The sequence below is a fragment of the Ailuropoda melanoleuca genome, chromosome 13, assembly GCF_002007445.2.
Source record: "Ailuropoda melanoleuca isolate Jingjing chromosome 13, ASM200744v2, whole genome shotgun sequence".
Classification (NCBI taxonomy): Eukaryota; Metazoa; Chordata; class Mammalia; order Carnivora; family Ursidae; genus Ailuropoda; species Ailuropoda melanoleuca.
In genome coordinates, this window is record NC_048230.1 from 88928368 (window position 1) to 88953102 (window position 24735).

The 24735-nt window shown below is 43.2% G+C and overlaps 1 protein-coding gene across 5 annotated transcripts in view; it reads left to right on the forward strand.

The window, feature by feature from the left end:
- The window catches only part of RIN2 (Ras and Rab interactor 2), a 232766-nt gene that overhangs the window by 94919 nt on the left and 113112 nt on the right, over nt 1–24735 (forward strand). Inside the window, exon 1 of one of the 5 annotated variants that reach the window (XM_034641496.1) lies at nt 23941–23963. The exons of the other annotated variants lie outside the window; for them this stretch is intronic. Coding sequence (XP_034497387.1) covers nt 23956–23963 — 8 coding nt within the window. The 5' untranslated portion in view covers nt 23941–23955. Of the gene's footprint in view, nt 1–23940; nt 23964–24735 lie in introns of those variants that run through there. 5 annotated transcript variants of the gene reach the window in all.

Sequence of the window (24735 nt, forward strand, 5' to 3'; positions counted from 1 at the left end):
TGCCTTGACCATAAGGGCCATTAACGTTTGGCTAATTCTGTATGATCAACTTCTTTCCCACCTGCACATCCTTCTTTTTTCCCAAAGAATAATCTAGTTTTTTAAAGATTTTATTTATTTGAGAGAGAGAGAGCACTAGAGAGAGAGAACAAGCACAAGTGGGGGGCAGAGGGAGGGGGAGGAGCAGACCCCACTGAGGAGAGTCTGATGCAAGACTTGATCCCAGGACCCTGGGATCATGACCTGAGCCAAAGGCAGATGCTTAACTGACAGAGACACCCAGGCGTCCCCCCTCCAAAGCATAATCTAGTGAGGACCCTAGAAGACAAGGGGATGGGTTTTTTCATTGTGTCAGCACATCGGGTGTGGCTCAGTGGAGGCTGTAATTTCTCCTCAGGGTGATCATTTGTAAGGAGAAATACTGTGTATCCCCCTCATCAGTGTGGACTCTGGCTGGATGCTAGACAGGGGACAAAAGCCACCATTGCAAATCATTTTAGGGGAAATGTGATCTAGATTCTCACAAACCAGTCGTTCATGATGGTCACCTACTTTCTGTTTGTAGCAGCCACATGAGCAACTGGAGCTGCAAGGAACAGCTGAGGCAACTAGTAAAGGAGATCTGGGGACCCTGAGTTCAGTGGGATTGCCATGTACATTTTATCACCGGACACGTGTCTCTGGTGCGCTATGTCCTGTTCCAGGAAGTTCTCAGGGGGTGCACACTGGGGTTTGAAATGGCTGGCGGAAGGGAGTTTTCCTGCACTGCAGTCTGACCCTGCACTCCAGGCCTGCTGGCAACCAGGACAATGAGAGAGGACAGTGAAGCAAGGAAGGCAAAGCCCAAGCCCGAGGTAGATGAGATGAAAGTGAGGAACCAGAGGGTGCGGGGCTGATACTGGGCCACACAGGGTCCAGTCCCTGAGGGAGGAAGGATTTGAGTTTCAGTAGTTCTAGACACAGGTAAAGTTGGGGCCAGGTATAGAGGGAGATGCCTGGGGCAAGTTTCCAGCCACTAGGGGGGACTTCTCAGGTGCCAGAGATCCAGAGGGACAAAAAACTCTGGGCTCCCAAGAGTTCTGGGGTGGGGTGACTGCATGTAGTTGGTGGACACTGTGGCAGCTTCAAAGAGAATGGCTAGGATGGTGGGTTAGTGAGCTGTGGTCTCAATAATGCTGCCTAACAAAGGACCCCCAAACTCAGAGGCAAACAACCTCAAGGATTTCTTTCTTGCTGTCACATCTGCAGGTGGGCTGAAGCTCAGCTGATCTGGGCTGGGCTCAGTGGGGTTTGTCTTCAAGATATGTATTGGGTCAGGTCCTCTCCGTTTGACTCTCATCTTCCTGGGCTTTCTGGGATGTGTTCTTATAGCCGTGGCAGAGGCACTGGCCTGCAAACCCAACTGCAAATGCTCACATCACTTATTCTGTTAGCCAAGGCAGGTTACATCACCAAGCCCAACATCAAGGGGACAAGGAAATAGACTCTGCCTCTGCTGAAGGGAACTGCACAGTCATGTGACAAAGTGTGTGAGTAGAGAGAGGGGTAAAGAACTGCAGGTGAGTTACATGATCAAATCAATTTTTTTCCAGCTCGTGTACTTTTTTTTTAAGACTTTATTTTTAAGTAATCTCTCCACTCAGCGTGGGGTTTGAACTCATGACCCTGAGATCAAGAGTCACACACTGCACCAACTGAGCCAACCAGGCACCCCCGCTGCTCAGGATGGATTCCGTGAACTAAACTCACACAGCTTGTGATTAAGTCAGAATGCCAATTTATTGATTTGTGATGAGAAACCTAAATATGCTGTGGACTAGGTAACTCCTGTTGTCCACTCAGTGTACTCTTCTTGTAGGAAAGCTACTTAGAGCATCAAATCATACTCCAGTTTTGCTTATAAACATGGCAACAGAGCAAAGGGCATTGGTTGGGGAGCTTAATGGCTTGAGTTATCCAGGTCTGCTCTCCAGTGGAGACCTCCATCTCCACAACAGGAAGATTCCTGCCAAAGGGGTACTTGGGCAGGTCACCCCCCTTTAGATGGAGATGTGCCAACTTACTTTTTTGCACTACTTTTTCTAACCTCTTCTCTGATCATTAATAACCTACATTCTTTCTTAGATACAACGTAACTGACTCAACCATAGCTTTAGAGATAATAATGAAATTATTCCTCAGTGACTATCAACTGATACCACATTGAGAATTAGGGCATTTGTCAAGACTCCCCAGCCACCCAAGCGCTGATTATTGCTTAGGACAAGGTGCTTTACATATTCATTAATAACTCTGAAATTGCAATGGGCATCTTAGCATCTTTTTGGGCCACATGGTCGTGAGACAGTTGTCATTTCCTGTGTGTGTAACTTGCTTATTATTCTCGGGGGAATCACTGGATAGTGCTGGCCTCAACATTTCAGTCAACAAAGTATTTAAGGACCACTTGAGGAAGAAATAAGAGTCTAGGTTTTCGTCTGAAAATCTTCCATTGACCCCTATGCAAGATCAAGGAAATACCAGCATTAGACTTACACATTTGATGTGGGAGAAACTAGGGAGAAAACCCAAGATACAGTAACAGAGCACTCTAAAGAGATTGTGCACAAAAATGCTCTTGAAAGATTAGGCTCTGGATATGAAGTAGTTTTAGGATTATATTAATCAACCTATCTGCTTATTTTTTCCTTTTAATTTATGCTGAAAATGACATATGATAGCACTGTTTGTCTAAATAAGGTTTCTAGCTTTTAAAGCCTCTTTCAATAAGATTAAAATAAATCCAAAAGAAATAGAAAGCATCGTGTCATGGTTTAATTATCAATGTCTGTCCTACTAGATGGTATGTAAAATAATCGTGGTCTTAACTCAATGATGATTTAGATGCTGTCAAATTGGTATTTTTCCACTGGAGTATTCTATTGACCGGCCATCAAAAATGGAACTAGAACCATGAATGGAGTAACTCCAGACCTGCAGGGTGGCTAATAATGAAGAAACAGGAAGAGAAACCGCTCTTTGGCTTTTTATAGCCTTTATGTATAATGGGGTATTTTAGCACTATCCATCCTCATTTTTTAAAATTATTTATTAGGGTATAATTTTCACACAGTAAAAGTAAAATCTTAGATGTACAGCTCAGTAAACTTTGCAGACAGAGCTCTGTAGCATACCACCGCTGTAGCTACCACTCAGATTAAGGTGTAGAGCATCTGTATCACTGTGGGTAGTTTGTCAATAACATTCCCAAATGAGAATGGCCATTTTTCAGATATTTGTCATCATAGATTCATTTTAGCTAATCTGTGACATAAAATACATACACTTTTGTGACTGGCCCCTCTTGCTCAACATGTTTTTGAGATTCACCCATCTTATGATGGATGCTTTTAAGTCCTGGGTATTTATGCATTATATGAATGTACCACAATTTATTTATCCATTCTCCTATTAATGGATATTTAAGTTGTTTCTAGTTTGAGCTACTATGGAATGAAGTTGCCGTGAATATTCTTGTACGTATGTCTTTTTGTAGACACATGCACTCATTTATCCTGAAGTAGCATTCCTCATGACAGGTTGGGCATAGATATCAGTAGACATTCCAGTTTTCCAAAGTAGTTGGACCAAATTTTACTCCTACCAGCAGTGTGTGAGAGTTCCAGTTGCTCCACATCCCTGCCAACACTTGATGTAACAGCCTTTTATCTATTCAGCTGGTGACATGAGTGTATCTCATTATGGTTTTAGTTGAGATTTTCCTGATGAAAAACAATATTGAACACCTTTTTTATGCTTTAGACTTGTATATTCTCTTTAGTGAAGGGCCCATTCATGTCTTTGCTCCTTTTAAAAATTTCTTTTCTTTTCCTAATTGGTTTTCAAGTTAAAAAATAATCTTTGTTAGATATATGTACTTAGAATATCTTTTTTTAAATTTCATTTATTTATTTGACAGAGAGAGAGAAATAGCCAGCGAGAGAGGGAACACAAGCAAGGGGAGTGGGAGAGGAAGAAGCAGGCTCCCAGCAGAGGAGCCTGATGTGGGGCTCGATCCCAGGACTCTGGGATCACGCCCTGAGCCGAAGGCAGACGCTTAATGACTGAGCCACCCAGGCGCCCCTGTACTTAGAATATCTTTTCCCATCCTATGAGTTGTCCATTCACTTTTTAATGATGTGTTTTGTGGAACAGTGTTTCTAATTTTAATGAAGTCTAATTTATCTTTTTTGCATTTGTATATTGTATATCCTTTTAAAATGTTGTTGTTGTTGTTGAGATAGTTCTTGCTTTTTATGTCCTGGTTAAGAAATCTTTGCCTACCCCTTACTTCCCTGGTCTGATAACCTATTTCCCATGCCAGTTCAGTTGCATGCCAAAGTCAATGTATTTTCTTGAGAATAGAAATCAAGTCAGGCTAAATCTGGGTGAAGCAGGAAATTCCAGAGTTCAAGTTAGGAAGGTGAAATCAGCAGATGTGCAGAATAGATTGAAGCAGAAAGAGGCCCAACACAGTTCGGTTTTTGGTCCAAAGAAAGATGAATTCTAGAGGCTTTGTGGTTGGGTGAGCAGATAATTAACTGTGTTGCTGTCTAGCCCACATTGTATCTCTTCGAGTATTTTGAGTGTCTTGTCAGACTCCTTCGTAAAATTAAACTCTTCAATGTTCACAGCTTCTGATTTATTGCTTAGAAACATTAAAAGGTTGACAAATTTCATGTTTTAGGGACATGATGTTAATGTCTAGTGGCCATCATTTTTCTTCTAAGTGCTCAAAACCCATTATCTTAATAATCCTTTCTTGACCATATTCAGGAAATAAAACCTCCACTTAGAATAACATTTATCCATCCCAAATCCTCTCACTCTTCCCCCATTTTTTATAAGTTTTCCTAAAAAAGATCCATGTCAATAATTCCATGATCTCATCTGTTTTCCTACAGTCCTGGGTAAATGTTTGGGTTTGCTTGTCATAATGAGACCCTGGCAGGTCCTGGACAGAACTGCCCAGGCAGAGGGGATGAGTGCCAAGTGGGAGTCAGCAGGAAGCACAGGACATGGTAGGAAGAAGGCAGGGCAGCTGTAAACTCTGTGTGGGACAGAAACTTATGTCCCAAAGTAGGGTTAAGATCAGGTAGCAGCAGCTGAGCTGAGACCCCACCACTCAGGAGATGATCTCTGGAGGCCATAGTTCTGTGAGACTTTCCTGGGAAGGGAGAATAGCTGTGCAGTGAGAACATATCTCCCTGCCAGCCTATTCCAACAGTTTTAGCCTTAGAATGTTGGGACAACAGAAATGGAGCTGAGTTTCCTAAGGGGTGGTAATTGGCAGGAACAAGATGGGAGTGGCCACTTAACATCTAAGCAGGTGAACTGGATGAGGCTGCAGAGATGTCCTTGGCAGTCCACCCTCAAGATAGGGTAGATGAGCATGGTGTAGTAGAGAGGACTGTTGGGAGTTGAACATACCTGGTTCTAATACTGGCTCTACTACCTGTTAATTGTAGGACACTAGGCAGGATGATACTTCCATTCTAAGATTAACAAGAGGACCAAATAGGGTAGTATGTATAAAATGGTAATTTTCCGGGGTGCCTGGGTGGCTCAGTTGTTAAGCATCTGCCTTTGCCTCGGGTCATGATCCCGGCATTCTGGGATCAAGCCCCGCATCGGGCTCCCTTCTCTGCAGGAAGCCTGCTTCTCCCTCTCCCTCTCCCACTCCCCCTGCTTGCGTTCCCTCTCTAGCTGCCTCTCTCTTTGTCAAATAAATAAATAAAATCTTTACCAAAAAAATGCTAACTTCCCCCAGTTTCCTCCTACTTTTTCCCTATGCTCCACCCAATGGATAGCTATCAGTCATTATCTTTCTTGCCCACTTTGCAGCACTGGCTCAATTGAACAGTCATAATATTTTGAAATAAAACCTTCTCTTGGCTCCGAAGTAGATCTTCCTGTTCCATGATGACAGTCACCATGTTGTATACATCTTCTAGGGCTGCCATAACAACATACCACAGATGTAGGTGGTTTAAACAACATAATTCATCTTCTCACATTTCTGGAGACTGGAAGTCCAAGTTCAAGGTACTCGCAGGATAGGATTCTTCTGAAGCGTCTCTCCTGAGTTTGCAAATGGCTGTCCTCTTGCTGCCTCTTCATTGTGTTTCCTCTGTGTGAGTGCATCCCTGGTGTCTCTCTGTGTATTCCTTCTCTTCTTATAAGATCAGAGGGATTAGGGCCCAGCTTAAGAGCTTCATTTTAACTCATTTGCCTCTTTGAAGGCCCTATTTCCAAATATAGTTACATTCTGAGGTATGGGCTTTAGAGCCTCAATATACAAATTTTGAAGGACAAAATTTAGTCCATAGCACATATGTGTGCTGACAAATCCCACACTTGTTTTTCCAGCATGTACCCCCCTCTCTTTAAAAGCTAGATCCATTGATGTACCTGCCTCCAGACCTTTCCTCCTAGATGTCCTTCTGTCAACTCAAACCGAACAATTCCAAAATCCAATGCATCATCTTTTCCCTAAGTCCTTCCCTTTCTTGCTAATTTATGGATTCATATAGGGAGCACTTCTTATATGAGTCTTATCAATTTGTTGGATCTATTTGAATAGGAAAAACCAAGAAGACCAACATGTATGTACAAGGAGAGGGGTAGTATAAAATGCAGCATGGTTTAAGCATGTAACCTCTGGGGTCCTCACTTATCTCTACCACTTACTCCCTATTGACTTGGAGAATGTTATTTCACTTTTTTATGCCCCATTTCAGGCTGATTACTATGCCAACCTCTCTTGGATGTCGTGAGAATTACATGAGTCTGTGTACCCACTCTGGTACTTTAGGCCTTATCTGTTCCGTTCATACCAGCCTGCCTTCTGGCTCCTAGCATTTGCATCTCTCTGCCAAAAGAGAATAGGAGCAGCCCTCAACCAATGACTGATGACTGTTGGTGTATAAATACCCCAGCTCCCTCACCCTTTCAGATGGGAATCACTCAAAAGCTTGTGTTTCATGCTGTTTGCCAGAGTTTCTGTGAAATTAAACTCCAGTGAAATTGGCTTGAAAAGTATCCTCTCCTTCTGTGTCTCACTCTCCATTCACCCTTGAATCCCTGTCTCAGGATTTGCTTCTGAGAGATCCCAAACCATGAAAGTATGCTATGGGCTGAATGTGTCCCCTCAAAAATTGTATATTTGAAATCCTGATGCCCAAGGTGGTGGTATTAGGAGGTGGGGCCTTTGGAAATTGCAGCAGTCGTGGGAGTGGAGCCCTCATAAATGGGATTAGTGCTCTTATAAAAGAGACCCGGCAGAGCTCCCCAACCCCTTCTTCTATGTGAGGATACAACAAGAAATTTGCAACCAGGAGAGGGCCCTCGTCCAAACCGTGCTGGCAGCCTGATCTAGCACTTTCAACCTCCAGAGCTGTGAGCAATAAATTTTTGTTGTTTGTAATAACTGTGATACAGTATGTAAAAGCTTGGCTCAGTGCCTAGCATCTAGCAAGTGCTCAGAAATGTTGTTTCTGCCATTATCTAGTTGTTGTTCATCTATAGAAAGCAAAGATGCCCCTGGGTGGGAAAGCAATCTTCTCCATGTTGCAGAAAGAAGTCCTGTGTGGCCATCATGAGGCTGTGAGAGCCCAGCTAATAATGGTCAGTTTATAACCTGTGTTCGTTCTCAGTGGGGGCTCTACTGGCCCTACTGAGCCAAATGTTGTTTGGTGGGGGTGGGTAATGACAACGAATCTTAGTCTTTCTATGTATAAATCACAGATACCTATGACATATAAACAAATATACAGTATATTTGTAAAATTAAAATTGAATGAGAGGGTCATTAGGAGAAAATGTCAAAAGAAGCCCCCGAAAGGGGAGCAAGGACAATAAAGACAAGAACCCCGCTGGTTTATAATAGGCAAAAAAGTTCCTATTGACATTACCCTGGCTTTGGACCATCCTGGGTGGCACTGTTTAGTTTGCAGGGTTCATGTCCTCTTTTCTGGAGTGGGGAGTTAACAGTTGACTTGCATAAAATTGTTTAGTTAGGTTTGCCTAGGGAGGCACCAGGCTTTTGGCAAAACGTCCATCTGTTTGTGGTTAAGATTGTCCTTGTTCTTATTACAACCAGACTTGGTTACATTTCGAGAACCATGAGGCTTGGCTCTGAGGAGCAAGACGACCGGTTCATCCAACATGGTGTGCTTTGAATCTTTCCTTCTGACTTCTCCAAAGCTTCTCCTCTTGGCTGATGGCACTGAATTTGGCAAGAAGAAAAAAGGACTGAATTCCTTCGTTCCAACCCACATTACTTTTGCCAAAGTATGATTATTAAAAAGGTTTAAAAATATAGCTCTCCTACAGACATAAAATGAGCCTGGCTTAAAGATTTATTTCACTCATTAGGAAGGCATCAGCAGGATGGTCAGGCTAGTTCAAAGTAGGATATAGAAGATGAATATCTATATATGATTCAGTTCAAAGCAAGATGGCTGAAATATGCTCATCTAACTTAGGTACAAAACTAATTACTGTTGTACAGGGCAGTCAGACCTTAATCTCTGGAGTTGTTCTCTACTGGACAAATGTAATTTGTGAATTATGCTTCCATGATTATATTTGGACGTTTGGGGCAGTTTTTCTTAAATTATCATCCAGATTCACCTTGACATTTTCTATACCAGTCTCTATGGCGTACAAAATCTTAACAAGCTTAAGTCTTCTATTTTCCTTTTGAGTATCCGAAAGGCCACCTGAAAATCTTGAATTAACTTGTCCTTTTTACATCAAAGGCACCTGGGAGCCAAGTTCATTCAGTGGTTTGCTGTGTTTACAACACCTTTATACGCCTAGGCATCTGCCTATTTCCATGATGTAAATACTCCAGCCATGGGGAATTTCCATCTACAAATGTGATGACATTGAAGGCAGAGTTGAGAAGAAATGTATACATCACTTTTGTGAAACAGTATTTTCTAGTTCCAGCACGTCAAACATATAAAGAAGTATGTGGGACTGGTGAACACCAAGTGTAGAATTTTTGTAATTTCCTGAAATAGAAAAGAGGATACGATGGTGAGGGATTCATAGGGGCTGTGAGTACAGAGGTGTTGATACTATCTTTAAACATTGTTGTATATCTTTTTTAAAAAGATTTATTTATTTACTTGAGAGAGAGAGAGCACACACAGGAGCCTGCGGCGGTAGGGGCAGGGAGAGGGAGTGGGGGAGAGAAACTCTGCACTGAGCATGGAGCCTGATGTGGCGCTCGATCTCACGACTCTGAGATTACAACATGAGCTGAAACCAAGAGTCGAATTCTTAACCAACTTCATCACCCAGGCACCCCAATCTTTGTTGTCTATCTTAAATACCATGTAACAAATTCACAAGACATGTACCCACAAATATATTTTATATCAAATTTCAGACCTCTAAAAAACACCGTCAAATTTGCTACCAGACTAAACTTATTTTGTACAAGTGGTGGGATAAAGCTTTCTCTTGCCTTCTCTGTTTAATTACACATTTTCAAATGTTGCCTGGGGAGCTTTAATGGTCAAAACATTAAATTGTCACTGAGACTCTTGTTTTATTTTATTTTGTATAATGAGACAGTGGAATGTATTTTTAAATTTTGAAACAATTTCATACTTTTTTTAAAATATTTATTTATTTATTTTAGAGAGAGCAGGAGAGAGTACACATGTGCCAGGACACTGAGTCTGGGCTACTGGAGCGCCAGGAGCAGAGGGCGAGGGAGAGAATCTCAAGTAGACTCTGTGCTGAGCAGGGCGCCTGATGTAGGGCTCGATCCCATGACCCCAAGATCATGACCTGAGCCAAAATCAAGAGTGGGTTGCTTAACCAAGTGAATAAATGTTGCAAATAGTACAAAGAAACAAGTATGCCATTTATTTATCCAGCTTAGTAAATTGTTAACACATGACCACATTTGCTTTATCATTCTCTGTCTCTCTCCCCTACACACACACACACACACACACACACACACACACACACACACACCTTTTTCTAAATGACTTAAGAGGAAGTTGCCTCCGTCATGTCTCAATGCTACTTCATACTTCAATCCTAACAACAGGGACATATTCTTATGTCACCATAGTACAGTTGTCAAATTCAGGACATTTAACACTGATGTAATACTCTTATCTAACCTATGGTCCATATTCCAGTTTCCCCAGTTATCTCAATAATGCCATTCATAGAAATTTTATCTTTTACTTTTTAGACTCAGGATCCAATCCAGGATCATGCATTGCATTTAGTTGTCATTTCTTGTTAGAGCTTTTCAATCTGAAATGGATCCTTAGCCTTTCTTTGTCTTTTTTGTTTTTTAAAGATTTTATTTATTTGAGAGAGAGAGAGAGAGAGAACAAGAGAGCCCAAGCAGGGAGTGCTGCAGAGGGAGAGGGAGAAGCAGGCTCCCACTGAGCAAGAAGCCCAATGCAGGGCTCCATCCCAGGACCTTGAGCTCATGACCTGAGCTGAAGGCAGACGCTCAACCAACTGAGCCACCCAGACGCCCTAGCATTTCTCTGTCTTTTGTGACCTTGACATTTTTTGAGTTCAGGACTGTTGTTTTTGTAGAGTGACCCTCAGTCTGGCACATCCGCTGTTCTTCACAGGTAGATTCAGGTCATGTACTTTTGGTGGGAATGTGACGAAAGTAATGCTGCATCCTCCCCAGTGCCCAATATCAGGAGGCACATGTGGCAGGAGGCTCTGCTGGCTGGGTAAGGTGGTGTGCTCCAGGTTTCTCTTCACTGGGAGATTTTTGAGAGCCATGATTTGAGTACAAATGAGGGATGAATCCAGGGGGGCTTATTTAGACTTTCCTGGACCAGGCTTCACAGTTGCTCTGAAAATGTCAGCCAGCTGGGTGAGCCAGCCTGCTTTCTAAGCTGTGCGGCATTTTTGTGGCCCCGGGAAAGGGCAGCATCAGCAGCCTGCTGTGGCTGGGGCTGCAAAAGCCGTCAGTGTCTGCATGTCTGGCTTGCGGCACCCTGGTGCTCAAAGAGCTGAACTAAGTTCCACGACAGGAGCCTACACCAAGCGGGGCCTCCAGGATGGTTGCTGAGTGTGGTTGTTTCCCTGTTTGGTGACGTCATATGTGTGCGGTGTGGCTTTTCTGAGGTTTCCCTACTTTCCCGTGCACAATAAAGATGGTCTTTTCTCTGAGCCAGGGCTACTGAAGTGCCAGGCCGCAAACTGTGCACGGCCTGACCCAGGCTGGGACAGTGGCCGCTCACAGAAAAACAGGAAATTAGAACTTAGGCACTTTCCACATATTGGCTAAATTACGAGTTTCTCAGTGGTTCCATGTGGCTTGAATAACAGGGTCATTTTTTTTTTTCACAGAGGAAAATACTCTAACTAATTAAGATGTATTTTATTGAATAACATTTTATTTTAGTGAATTATTTCGTGTCCAGCACCGTTTTAAGTTCTAGCACAGATTCACTCAGGAATTCATTCCACAGATTTTCACTGGGCCAAAGGAGCACGATGGCGTGGGCAGGGCAGACATGACGAGCTCATCCGTGTTTTATAGGCATGCCCGGCACCCTCTAAATGTTAGGGAACACGCAGGGCGTGTGGGTGATAAGTAGAAACATGGAATTATAATGTCTTAGGAGGCTGTTTGAGGGGCTGTGATTCCCAGAGAAGGGAAGGTGTTGTGGTAGGGGCCCCAGGGAAGGTTTTCCAGAGGAGGCGACCCTCGGGCTGGGTCTTGAGAGGTAGAGAGCAGTTACCAGGTGGTGAAGGGGGCATTTGAAACAGAGAGATTTTCAGTGATTCGAAGGTGTGGCAGATGAGGGTGGCCTCATGGGAGGGGTCAGGAATGGGAATAAAGGTTTGAGTCGGGTTGGGCAAGACCCTTAGTATAGGCTACATCAAAGAGCTTGGACTTCGTGTCAGGGTTGGTGTCTCATCTGGATTATTAGATTTAGTGTTTCAGAGCAAGCAGGGTTTCTCAAACTTGAGGGAAGGGTTTCTGGGAAAGAAGATCCTCACTCACCCTTCTGAGGGACATGACCTGCCTCTGGATGTGTAGATGTGGGGCTGTGAAGATGGGAGCTGCTACTGTCTTGTCACCATGGGCCACACTGAGCACTGCCAGCCCTGGCCCCAGGAAGGCAGACAGGGAGACAGAAGAAAGCCAGGGAAACAGGGCCTCGTGGAAATCGTGGAGCCACTGGACTGGCCCACACCTCAGGACACGTAGACTTCAGTAAGTCCCTTAATCACTTGGACTGCTTAGTTAGTTTTAAGTTTTTATTTTGAAATGATGCCAAAGTTCCCAAAAAAGTTGTCAGAAGAGTTCAGAGAACTCCAGTTTACTATTTATGCAGATCCTCTGATCTGTACCTGTTCGCCACTTTGGCTGTACCAGTTGAGAGCAGGTTGTAGACTTCACATCCCATTACCACTTACTATGTTCCATATGGCGTTTCTAATAACAGGGGTGTTCTCTTCATTCTCCCAGTCCTATCGTCCAAGACTGAAGCTTAGTCATTGATCGGAACTACAGATACTAATTTTTAAATGTTGCCAATAACATCCTCTTTAGCATGTTTATTTCTCCAGTCAAGGATCATGTGTTTTTCAGAGGTTTGGGTCCTTTTAATCTGGAATGATTTTTCGGCCTTTCTTTGTCTTTCATGACATTGATCTTTGTGTAGAATGTGGGTTTTAATCTAATGTCCCTCAGTCAGGGGTGTATTTGCTGTTTCCTTAAGACTGGACTCAGGTTCCAGACCTCCTGTTGGAATGTAACTGAGGTTGTATTCTTGGGGTGTCATATCAGGAGGAATGTAGCATCTGTCCTCCCTTACTGGGGATCTTGACTTTGGTCACCTGGTCGAGGTCTTATGTAGTTTCTCCGCTCTAGTTACTATCATTTCTTATGCAATTAATGAGTAGTCTGTAAGGAGACATTACTGTTTATTTTATTTTATTTTTTAAATTTTTTTTATTATATTATGTTAGTCACCATACAGTACATCCCCGGTTTCTGATGTAAAGTTCAATGATTCATTAGTTGCATATAACACCCAGTGCACCATGCGATACGTGCCTCCATTACTGTGTATTTTTAAGCCAATTTAAATTGGATTTTCTGTTATTTACAACATAAAAGCTCCTTGATGATTCAAGGGCCTATTTATGTTGTGGGATTAATTGCTGATGACCATGGGGGAAACAAGCAAGGGATTATGATGAGAAGAATAGGAGTTTCTTAAAAGCTTTAATTGTGGGTCAGGTGGGAACAGAGCTGGACCAAAGTGCATGTGTATTTTGTGAGGATGAATGAAAGTCTTTGAATTTATTTGGGAAAAAAAGATTTTGTATTGATAAAAATCACCATCCTCTGTAACAAGTCTTTCAATTGTGGGAAACTTGCAACAATTTGAAAATAAGTCTCTCATTTCATTTTTTTCAATACTTTTAACTGGATGATGTTAGTAATACTCACAAAGGATAGTGGTTATTTACAGGGACATACAAACTTTATTAAAAATATGTGTACATATTTTTTTCTGGATTTCATATTGGCAAAAATGTTTCCATCAATTGTAAATTCAGTACCAATTAAGCAGGATTCCTGAGAGAAGTAGTGAACCAGACTCTGAAGTAAGAATTTTGGCGTAGGCCACTTCCTGGGAGGCAATCTCAGGGAATGCCAATAGAAAAGCAGGGACAGGAGTGGCAGAAAGGGAAGCAATCATTTAATTGTGTTATTAAACAAGTGTGTGTTGTGTATATGTGCACGTGTGTGTGTGTGTGTGTGTTGTGTGTGTGTGTGTGTGTGTTATATGCATGTGTGTTCACATCCATTCATGATTGTCTGTGATTGTCTTGAAACAGACCCTGAGATAAGCTTAAATGCTTATTTTTTGAGGATTTGGAGGGGATGCTGTTGGCAAGTTTGGAAGTGAGAAGAAAAGGCAGTCACTAACTGGTTTGTTACCAAGCCAGCACCCACTGGGGCGCTTGAAGCCCAAGTTCACGAGATCCCCCTGGGAAACAGTGTAGGGCATGCACGTTGCAGCACTCCCACCTGAGATGAGGAAGCTGGGTCAAGGTGAGCAGCAGCACACCAGGCACGGTGTGGCTTCAGCATCTTACCTTCCCGGGATTGCCAACTTAGGCCACTTTCACCTCGCTGGTCTAGGTGCGACAGTGTGACTGGGAGTGACAGCATGCAAATGTCACCTGGAAAAATACTCAGCCAGGATAGGCCGATGCTAGTTAGGAATGTTTCCTGTCTCCACGCGTGTGGTATCTCAGAGATCTCTCTTCTGGAGGGGACAGTGCCAATCCACACACACGTCATTGCCGAGATTAGAAAATTGGGCTGGACACAGATCAAAAAGGGACCCTGAATACCTAACCAGGGAATATGGATATTCAATTCTAAAAACTGGCTTGCAAGCAGGGAAGCAGGATGCTGGGAAAGGACGGTCCCTTTGGTGTGGAATGTTCCGGCGGCTCGGAGTAGAGCAGACGCAGACAGCGGGGGTGCACAGACATTAGGGAGCTGTTGAAACCATTAAGGTTGCTGCGGCCCAAAGTCTGAGTGGTTGTGGAGAAGGGGAAGGAAGATGACAGCTGTTTCAAGAAGATTGCAGAACTGGGCCATGATTGATGTGCGGAGTCAAGCAAGGTTTCAAGCCTGGTGTCCTCGTTAGCAGAACGGCGCGGGGACTTGAGAGGAACGGAATGTTAAGTGGAAAGTCAGCATTCAACATTCAGAGCTGCATTTTGGAGAAAGAAACCAAAAATGAGTTCTTTTTGTGCTTTTTTGTAGACAGGTATTTCTGAGTTCAGAAAAGCAGGTAGGAAAGCAGGAAGAGGACTCGGCCAAGACTGGGTTTTGTTTCACTTTGCTTTTTTTCTAAATTGGAACCAGACAAAATACATAGTTGCAGTATAGAAATTATGCACACGTCTGCCAATTATGCACACGTCTGCCAACTGAATGATTTGACTTCTGTCTGCTCTCTTTGTACACCTCGATGAGCTAATACAGGCGATAGAAAATAATCAGAAACGGGGAGCAGGAAGGAGAAGGAAACACTCAAACCCTAACTGAGAAAAGAAAGCCTTTGGTTTGTGGAGAAAGCCTTGGTTAAAATAGAAGCTTCCTGTTGGAGGGGAGCCTCACGTTTGTACACAGAAGTGCCATGTAACGTGCTATGCCACAACAGGCAGGAAACGGAGATATATGGGTAAAAGCCCTTTGTAAATCAAAGTGCCATGTGCCGCTGGGTCACTGTTCCCACAGTTGTGGGCGTTAGCTCTGTTATATCCGGTCCCCACCATTTGGGTGAGGCCAGTGGAGACTGTGAGTGGGGATTGTTTGGCCGAGCATAGAAGCAGACATAAACTACCTTTCCTGGCTTTCACAAAAACACTTTCAGCCTTCTAGAGAAGAGCAAGAGGGTAAGGTCTTCAGGGAGATAAAAAGCATTAACCTCTAGTCTTCCTTTTGGCTGGAGACCTATTATAGCCACCCAAAGGGAGGGAGGTCTTGTTTTACAAAGATAATCAGCTTTGGGGTGATTCTCCGGCATGTGGTTCAGTTTCCTATTATCTGCAGTAAGTCAAGGTCAGTAGAAGCTGATTGTCGAAGGTCATAATATATCCCCAGGCCCAAACAAGTGTGCCTTTGGGGGCTTGATCTCAGACACAGGGCTGAAGAATTTTTCAATGCTTACTGGGTGTGTTTTGACCTTCAAGGTGACGATGCTGGCAGGGTAGAGGCAGCTGATTTAGGACCGAGACAGGATTGGAGGAGGACTCCAGATGGTAGACCCATAGTGAGGGGCTGCAGTGTTCTAGAATAGTCAAAGGAGAGGGAGGGTGGATGAAGGAGTATAATAGCCAGGACGCTTTTAAGGAGAGAGCATGACCTCTTAAAGTGGAATTAAGAACTAGAGAGTAATTAGGAAGCCTTAGGGCCATTGAATGCAAGCCTGTCCCTCTTCCCCAAGTGCCACCAGGGTGTAACTAGGGCCATGTGGGACTTAAACTTACACTTCTGCAAACCAAGATCAGGTGAGCATGGGGGAAGATCAAACCAGTAGTGGAACCTGTGTCTGTTGTGGGAACCTGTTGGGCCCTAACATGATCCAACGTGCCCTGAGACCTGGGCAAGAGAGGCCTCTGTCCTGAGCTATGCACTTTGTTTCACCAGCTTCATCACTCCCCGTGGGAGGAGAAGTCCACAGCATCAAGGCTTATGCCAGCCTGGAGCCTACATTTCCCTTCCCTTCTTGCTCCAGAGGCGCGGCACTCTGGGATCCCTGCCCACATGCTCCAAGCCTGGTGGCACAGCCTGTACGGGCTGGAAGTTTGGGGGAGTGAATTCAAGATGGATGGGAAGGCTGGGGTGTCCACAGAGCTGTCAGAAGAGAAGGATGACAAACCATGGGGTAGGTTCAGGATTGCCCCTATGTTCCCACATTCAGCACAGAACCCTGAAGAGTCTGAAAATTTTAAATTAAAGCCCAAATTTCCAGGTCCTTGTAAAGTTTCATTTGCCTTGGTCAGCATTTTAGTTAACAGTTTGTGATCTTGATTTATAATGTTAAAAAATTCAGACATAAAGTATGTGAGCCTCCATTTGTGTTCTTGCCCCAGGCCCTGCAAATATTCATGCCCACCTAGCATCCCCTTGGGAGGCATGAGAGCCCAGACAAGGCCAATGGCTCAATGCCTCCACTATCCACAAAGGCCATCCATCCATGGGCTTGTTTGACCCTGCATCCTTTGCTCTTCTTTTTCAAGAAGTCTGACTCCAAGATCATCACGATGACCCAAAGCAGTCTTTCTCAGGTGTGAGTTTGTGCTCACCTTCAAATACTCCTGATGGGGCAATCTGGCTGCTCCCCTACCCCTTGGCCTCCGTCCTAACCATGCCCACTGTAATCATGGGTCAGACTGTGCACAAAAGGATAGGATTTAGCTAAACCATAGTGAGGAAAACCCTGTGCTTCAAAGAAAACATGTAGAGCCTAGCAGAAACTACTTAGTAGTTTGGTAGTAATATGAGATTGGATTTGTGAAATGCCTCAATCATATGGATTTGTCTCTCTCAGCAAAAGACATGAATGCCATTGGTCAGCCAAAAGAGACTAAAACAGGCCTGAACTGCCAAGGCACAATTTTAGACATAAAACCACCTCGTTGGTGATAGCAGAAGATCTCATCAAGAGCCTTACTATGAGAGCTTATGTGAGTTTCCATGACTCTTTTGTAGACACATTAAATATTGTTTTGGAGAGCAGCTGTTTCTTTATGCATTATCCCTGATAATTCCTGGATTCTGCCTGTGACGTGGTATTAATCGATGGCAGTAGGGCATTTACTATGGATAGAGGGTATCGTGGTATTTTGTTATTTTGATATTGGATGACCATCCCACATGGGATCTGCCGGCTCAGAAGGAGGTATTCTTCAGAGGAGACTCATCTATTCTCCAGCCCACTTGAGAGCAAGGATGGGAATTTTAAGGCTCTAATCCCCATAACACATGGGTGCAGGTACATGCACAAACACACAGAGAAGCCTATTTGCTCAGCCAGTTATATTTCATTAGGAGTTTTGCATCTGTTCTGGTGGATTTTTTGTTTGTTTTGTGATTTCCAATGAAGATGCAATGGTGTGGACACATACCTGGAGACTCTAGAATTCTGATTTGTGCACAAATGAAAGAGCCGAGAAACATGATTGGATAGAGAATTACAGAGAACAAATTGGGTCTGTATGTGATAGAAAGGAAAGGCCTCCAGATCACAGACTCTGTAGGAACAATCCAACAACAGACAGAACATGTGGATTGCCTAAACCAAAATCCTGTGTTTCAAAGTAGTATAAAGAAGGACTTTTCCAGCATGTTATGTGGGTTGACAGCATGGTATTTGAGCTTATCTTGTAATTCTTGAAGTTATAGTTCTTCCTATCATCTTATGCTCTTGACAGAGCCATTCCTTAAAAACCCTTCCTTTCAGCCTCAATGACTTCTTCGTAAAATCTCATGCACTTTCTTATCCAAGAAACATTTATTGACCATATATATGCCAGCCACTGTGTCAAATACTAGAGATACTACTGAATAAGGCAGATGGGATCCCCAGTGTCTGATTGGCTAAAGGAAGATCTTTTCTTCCCCTCTTGTTCAACTTGTAAAGAAAGAGAACCCACTAAGTCTAAAATAACAGACTAAACATATGGCTTCCTTCAGGTTTTTCTGATGTGATCACTCAACTTGGTTGAGATGATAGCCAGACATAATTCACGTCTTGCTAGGAACAAATAATGTGGTTTCATTTCAGTCTAGAGATCTAGTTTCTTACCTTGCTCTCTTTTATTACCTCAGTGTACAAAGAATCAGATAAAAGCAACCTCTTTGGAGATCCTGGGGTTTAGAATGGGTGAGTCACTTCTCCCTGCTCAGTAGAGCTAGTTGTTAGGTTCTCATGAATTTTGCAAGTTTGCCGATGTCCCATTGGTTGCTTGAAATTGGCCATGATGAGAGTATTTACCCCACAAAATTGGCAAATGCTAAAATTGGGGGCTTTTATTCCCCAGAAAGCCAGTTTTTAAGCATTTTCCAGCACATCCCCTGATTAAAGGGGCAGGTAGGTATCCTAATGGTGAAGTGGAAAGTTTGGAAAGACATTAACATGTACAGGATCCAAATGAAGGAAAAAGAAGCAAATCAGTACATGAAATTCTAGGCAGTATGTGCCCCAGGGGCTAGTTTAATCTATAGGGATGATGTCCTTCTTTTTGTCCGTCAGAGGTGGTTGTCATGACATTTTAATCTAGGACTATTTTATTTTATGGTGGCAAGAACACTTAATGTAAGACCTACTTTTTTAAAGAGAACATTTTGATGTAACCATTTAGACTGTGTGTCTGTTCTTTACTTTTCGGTCCACTAATGGCAGAGACTGTTAATAAACAAAACAAATTAGAAGAATAAAGAACACCAAGTTTGGAATTACAGTAGTCTGTTGCTGAGCAACAGAGTATTCCACGAGTTCTTAGGAGAATTGCTTCTACTTTTCTCACTGATTATCTAAGAAATGCAAAGTATCTAATTCTGTAGCCAATTCATAATGAAATAGGTGAAGCTGCACCTGACATCATTTGTGATAGATCCAAACCTGACTGATGAATTGCATTTGTTTGGAATTTTTGCAAATGAAATAAACCTTGGTCTGAGAGATATTACATTGGTAGAAGAAAATCTTACAAGAGTTCAAACTATGCAATGCATATTTGTTATTTTCTAAAAATGTATAAATTCATTGAATAATCTTGCAAAATATATATTCAAAATTTAACTCAGGAAAATTGGAACTTGATAGAAAAAATGAAAACAATTACCACCACCTTACGGGGCAGGAATATTAAGCAGTAGAGTTTCATGAAGACAAAATTGTGTTTGCTCAATCGCATCTTTGATGTAAAGTTTACAAAGAAGAGAATTCAACCCTAAAAACCATTTTCCTTAAATTTAAAATTAAATGGGTATCTGTGTGGAAAAGTAAAGACTCCCAACCCCCTACCTCACACCATACACAAAAATTAATTTGAGGTGGATCATAGATCTATGCATAAAAACTAAGACTAGATATCTTTGGAATGAGACAGAACACTTAGTAGCTTTAAATTCTTATATTAGAAAAGAAGAAAGGTACAAAATTAAAAAGAACTGAAGAAAGCTTTAAACAGTTTAACAACACTGTGTAAGAAATTGACCAAGGCCTTAAATGCCTTAATGGAATGTGCTCCAGAAAAAACTTTCTCCATGAAAATGATCAATATTGGTGTAATTCCAATGGAAATATTTGTGCCTGTTAGCATTGAGTTAAAATTTCCTTGATGACACAAAACTGGATTAAAATAACAGGATAAAAACATCTTTACAACAATCCACAACTCTGTCTCATGATTAGAAAAGCTGAATCCATTCCATTTCCTTCAACTCAGGAACTTAAATTTTAAAAAAGAGAGAGGTAGGGGCACCTGGGTGGCTCAGTTGGTTAAGCGTCCAACTCTTGATTTCAGCTCAGGTTATGATCTCAGGGTCTTAATATCAAGCCCCACATTGGGCTCTGCTCTAAGCATGAAGCCTGCTTGAGATTCTCTCTCCCTCTGTCCCCACCCCTAAAAATAAATAGGTAGATAGATAGATAGATAGATAGATAGATAGATAGATAGATGATAGATAGATGATAGATAGATAGATAGATAGATAGATAGATAGATAGATAGATGATAGATAGATAAAAATAAAAATAAAAGAGAGGCAAAGCCTCCATTCAACTTTGGGGTATTGATATAAGAAATAGAAATGTGCCTTCTGTTTGTTCTTTTCACCCCGAAATTGAAGCATCTTCCTTAGATAGTTCAAAGGCTTCCATGTCCTGTGTTCATCTAAAATATCCCCACCAGAGGTGACACCAGCAAGTTCTGCTCTGGTTTGACAGGACTTTTTCTTTATCAGGGTGTGCTTTACTTTATTCCAAGATCTTTGAATTAAATATTTGATAAGATGATAAAAAACATTTTACAGTTATACCTGCTTCTGAGAACTCATGGTTATCTTTCTGAAAGCTATTCTGGTCAAAGCATATTTGATGGAAAGGAATATAAATCCACCCAAACTACTCAAGAAAAGGGAACATTTATTGTCAAGATACAAGATGTGTTGAACCTTGGTACTGCCAGGCCTGGTGGGACCTATAAGGCCAATGGCCTGAGGTCAAGACTCAGTTGCGCATGTGCATTCTCCCTTCCTGGTCCACGGGAACCAGTAGCGCCTTGTATCTGCTGACTCAGGATATATGCTCCCTATAAATTGAGCTGGCATATGGCTCCAAATCCAATGTTCAAGCAAAAGCACCTACCCTGTGACTCTCGGCTCAAAATCTTGAACAGAAGATTCTGCTTCATCTGAGAACAGCCAATAAAATACTAGCCTGGTCCAATCAGCTGAGGGAATGGAGTGAGCAGAATCACTCACATTGCTTATCAGGCAAACATGGGCAGGGCAGGTGCTCTATAAGGGGTGTGGTTGGGTCAATCAGGGCATCTGAGTGAGGCAGGCAGAGGCACTGGTGAACCCAAAGAGCTTATATCCCATCTAAAGAGAACATTCAGAGTCCACCAGTTGTGGTTGTACTGGAATGACAGCTCAGTGTGACCAGAGAAGCTACATATCTACATTTTATGCAAAATGTCCTGATTTTTAAAAAGTGGTCAGTTGTAGCAGCCACTGCCAAGCCCTTCCCATATCCCTTGGGTACTTAACATTTCCATGCACGCTGGCCTGATTTCCAACTGCCAACTTTGCCTAAGCGCTCTCTTTGGCCACTAGAGCCCATTCTGCCTACACTAGGGGCATGGTGGAAATGCTGGTGAATTAGAGCTTCCTGGGGGCAGCTTTCAACCAGTGACTGGGGGCAGTTGGACATTTCCTCATCTCCCTTGTACCTCAGTTGACACTACTCTGAGGCATGGTCTATACTGGCTTGCAGAGTTCTCCAGAAGGGTTGAAGTCCAGTGGCCCAGTGGCCCAGTGGCTACGTGCTTGGTCATGCACTTTGTGTTGTCTGCTCTTTCCCATATCACCTCCCCTCCTCAATTACATGAATTGTTGATTCAGGGTCTCTGGAGTCCATTAATTCAAACTCTTTTTAAAGTGTATTACTTAGGGTGCCTGGGTGGCTCAGATGGTTAAGTGTCTGCCTTCAGTTCAGGTCATGATCTCTGGTCTTGGGATCAAGCCCCATGTTGGGCTTGTATTATTAAAGTGTATCTGTTGTGGGGCACCTGGGTGGCTCAGTCGTTAAGTGTGTGCCTTCGGCTCAGAGCGTGATCCCGGAGTCCTGGGATCGAGCCCCACATCAGGCTCCTCTGCTGGGAGCCTGCTTCTTCCTCTCCCACTCGCCCTGCTTGTGTTCTCTCTCTCACTGGCTGTCTCTGTCTTTCTGTCAAATAAATAAATAAAATCTTTTAAAAAAAATAAAAAAGTGTATCTGTTGTATCTGCAGCGTAGACTCAATTCAAGAGCTGCTAGGTTATAAACCTCCAATGAAGAGTAACCACCTACACAGAATTAACCACCACACACTTCTTCCCATCATGGCCAGAGAGCTTTAGAAAAGAAAGTTCTAAAATCAGCTGCTCACAGGTTAACAGGTCAACCCTGAGGAAGACCTGGAGCGTTTGGCTCCCTGTCCATGGCCTCCTTCGCGTTAAGAGCCAATGTGGCTTAGGAGGCTTCCCCATTGTATATGCGAAGTCACTGCACATTTGTGGTTACTACTTACCACGTGGAGCTTTTCAAGTGAGGAAGTTGAAAAGTCACATACTTTTGAAATGCCAGAAGAGAATGGCCTGGGGGGTAGGCACCCCCTCTCCCTTCTCAGCCCTGTTCCAGGTGGGCAGAGTACAACAGCCTTGAGGACTGAGCTGTGCTGTAGAGAAGCACTCACTCCAGGGAGGAATAGGAATGTCTGCAGGGGTATAGAAGAGGGGGAAGCAGGAAGCTAATTCTTGAATGGTCCAAGAGGTAAAAGCAGGGCATTGGGTGGGAGGTGAGAGAGGCAATTTCCCATCCAAGAAAAGCAGGAATTTCTTGCCAGTTGAGTTGCCCACTTGTTGCCCAAGGTGGCATGCATTGCCGTTGGTGGAAGTGCTCCACACCTTGGCCACATGGACGCCAGCAAAGCTAATGCAGCATGGATATGGCAAGAATCTCTGTGAGGCACCGGTTTTTCAAGGATGGAAGGGATAGGCCTCTATCGGAATTAGCTCCATTGTCAGGCCAGTCTTACAAGTGGCAGAAATGCACCTTGCTAAAAAAAAGAAAAAATTATTTTATGATCCTTGGTTACTTTTGGGAAAATGAAGTACTGAACAGTGTTCCCAATTCTATTTAAAAACACAGTTATTAGCGGCGCCTGGGTGGTTCAGTCAGTTAAGCATCCGACTCTTGATTTTGGCTCGGGTCATGATCTCAGGGTCGTGAGATTGAGCCCCGCATCAGCCTCCACACTCAGAGGGCAGTCTGTTTGAAATTCTCTCCGTCCTTCTCCCTGTGCCTCTCCCCACCCACCCCCACTTGTGCTCTCTCTCAACTAAATAAATAAATCTTTTAAAAAAATGAAATCAACAATAAAAACACAGTTATTAGTAAGAGGAATGGGAGTACAGTTTTTTGCTTCTGATTTCTTCCCACAAATTAGTTTCTCTTTTCAATGAAAAAAATTCATAATCTTAAACTGTTTAAAAAAAAGTTTGACTATCAACTGAGGGAAAATCAGTGCCAGACAGTGATACAAAATGCTTAAACAAAAACATTTTTAAAAAATTCACATAATTTGAAAAAAAAAATTCGCATAATTTGAATTTTCAACCCAGAGCCTGGAATAGAGTTTTTCTATCCAGCTTGTAAAATCCCTGGTAATACAAAGATAATTATGGAAATATTCAGAGACCTTCCCTGGATCCAGACGCAGAGCCGCCCCACTGGCTTTTCCTCTTGGTAATGGGATGAAAAGCATTCAAAAGACAGACCTGCCGTCATCAGAGCCACTTAAGACTGGGCAAAAAGGTGATTGCATTTCTCGGGATTGGCCTTGACCTGACAGATGCCCAGGGGTGAGTCACTTTTTCCTTCTTCAGTCAGTTTGGCTGTAAAGTAATTATAATAACGAGATCTTGTTTACTAAGAGCTGAAGTCCACTTTGCCTCGTCTCATTCAGCTGCTAGGAAAGAGAAGAAGAAAGGTAGTGGTTAGAAGGCTTTTGTGGCCAACTGTCAGAGCAGCTCGGCGTTGAGAACCCATGCCTTGAAGAGGTGAAGTCTCTTATAAATTGGACTTGTGAGTAGCGGATGCCTGTGTAAGTGCCCCTCTGCTTCTCCTGTGGGTCTTCACTTGCGACCTGACGCAAATAAGTAGGAAGGGTAGTTTGACTAAATAAATGGAGGGGGGAGGGGAAGCCAGAGGGGGGAAGGAGTCTACACCATGGACCCTCCTGTCTTGCCAAGATCTGGCCCATGGCCAAGAACAACAAAAGCTGCAAGAGTGCCAGTGGCTCAACCCAGCCCCGCCGATCAGTGAACTGGAAGCTAGGCACTCAGTGTCCTTCTCCCTGTACCTAGCCTGCAGCCAGGGTCTGGGCGGCAGTGCCTCCATGCCTGTCCTCAGTGGCTCGCAATAGAATGCACTGGATAGCCAGCCCGGAGCCCGCCAGACCACTCGGTGAGTCCTTTATGCTGAAAAGTCAAGACAGACCTTCACCTCAGCAGTGGCTTTTGGGGCCACATGAAAAGCCACAGCTAGGTTTACTCTCCAGTGGCAGAGGTTGGGGTATCTGGGAGAGAAGAATATTCACTTCCTGCCTTTGTCCTTTAGCTGACTGGAGTAACCCGCTTCGTTTACATTCCTTCAGTGGTGTTATTGAAAAGGCTTGGCAGCTCCAAAATATTTGCAGTGTCCCATTAGGGCTTTTTTTTCCTCCCACTTTTTTTTTTTTTTTTTTTTTTTTGCTAGCTTTTAGCTAGCATCCGGAAAGATCCACTGGATGGACATGATGGGCTCATTTTTCAAGGATCCACTTTACCCTTCAGGGAATCCAGGAAAGGAGCAACCTCCCAATGTATAAATCTGGA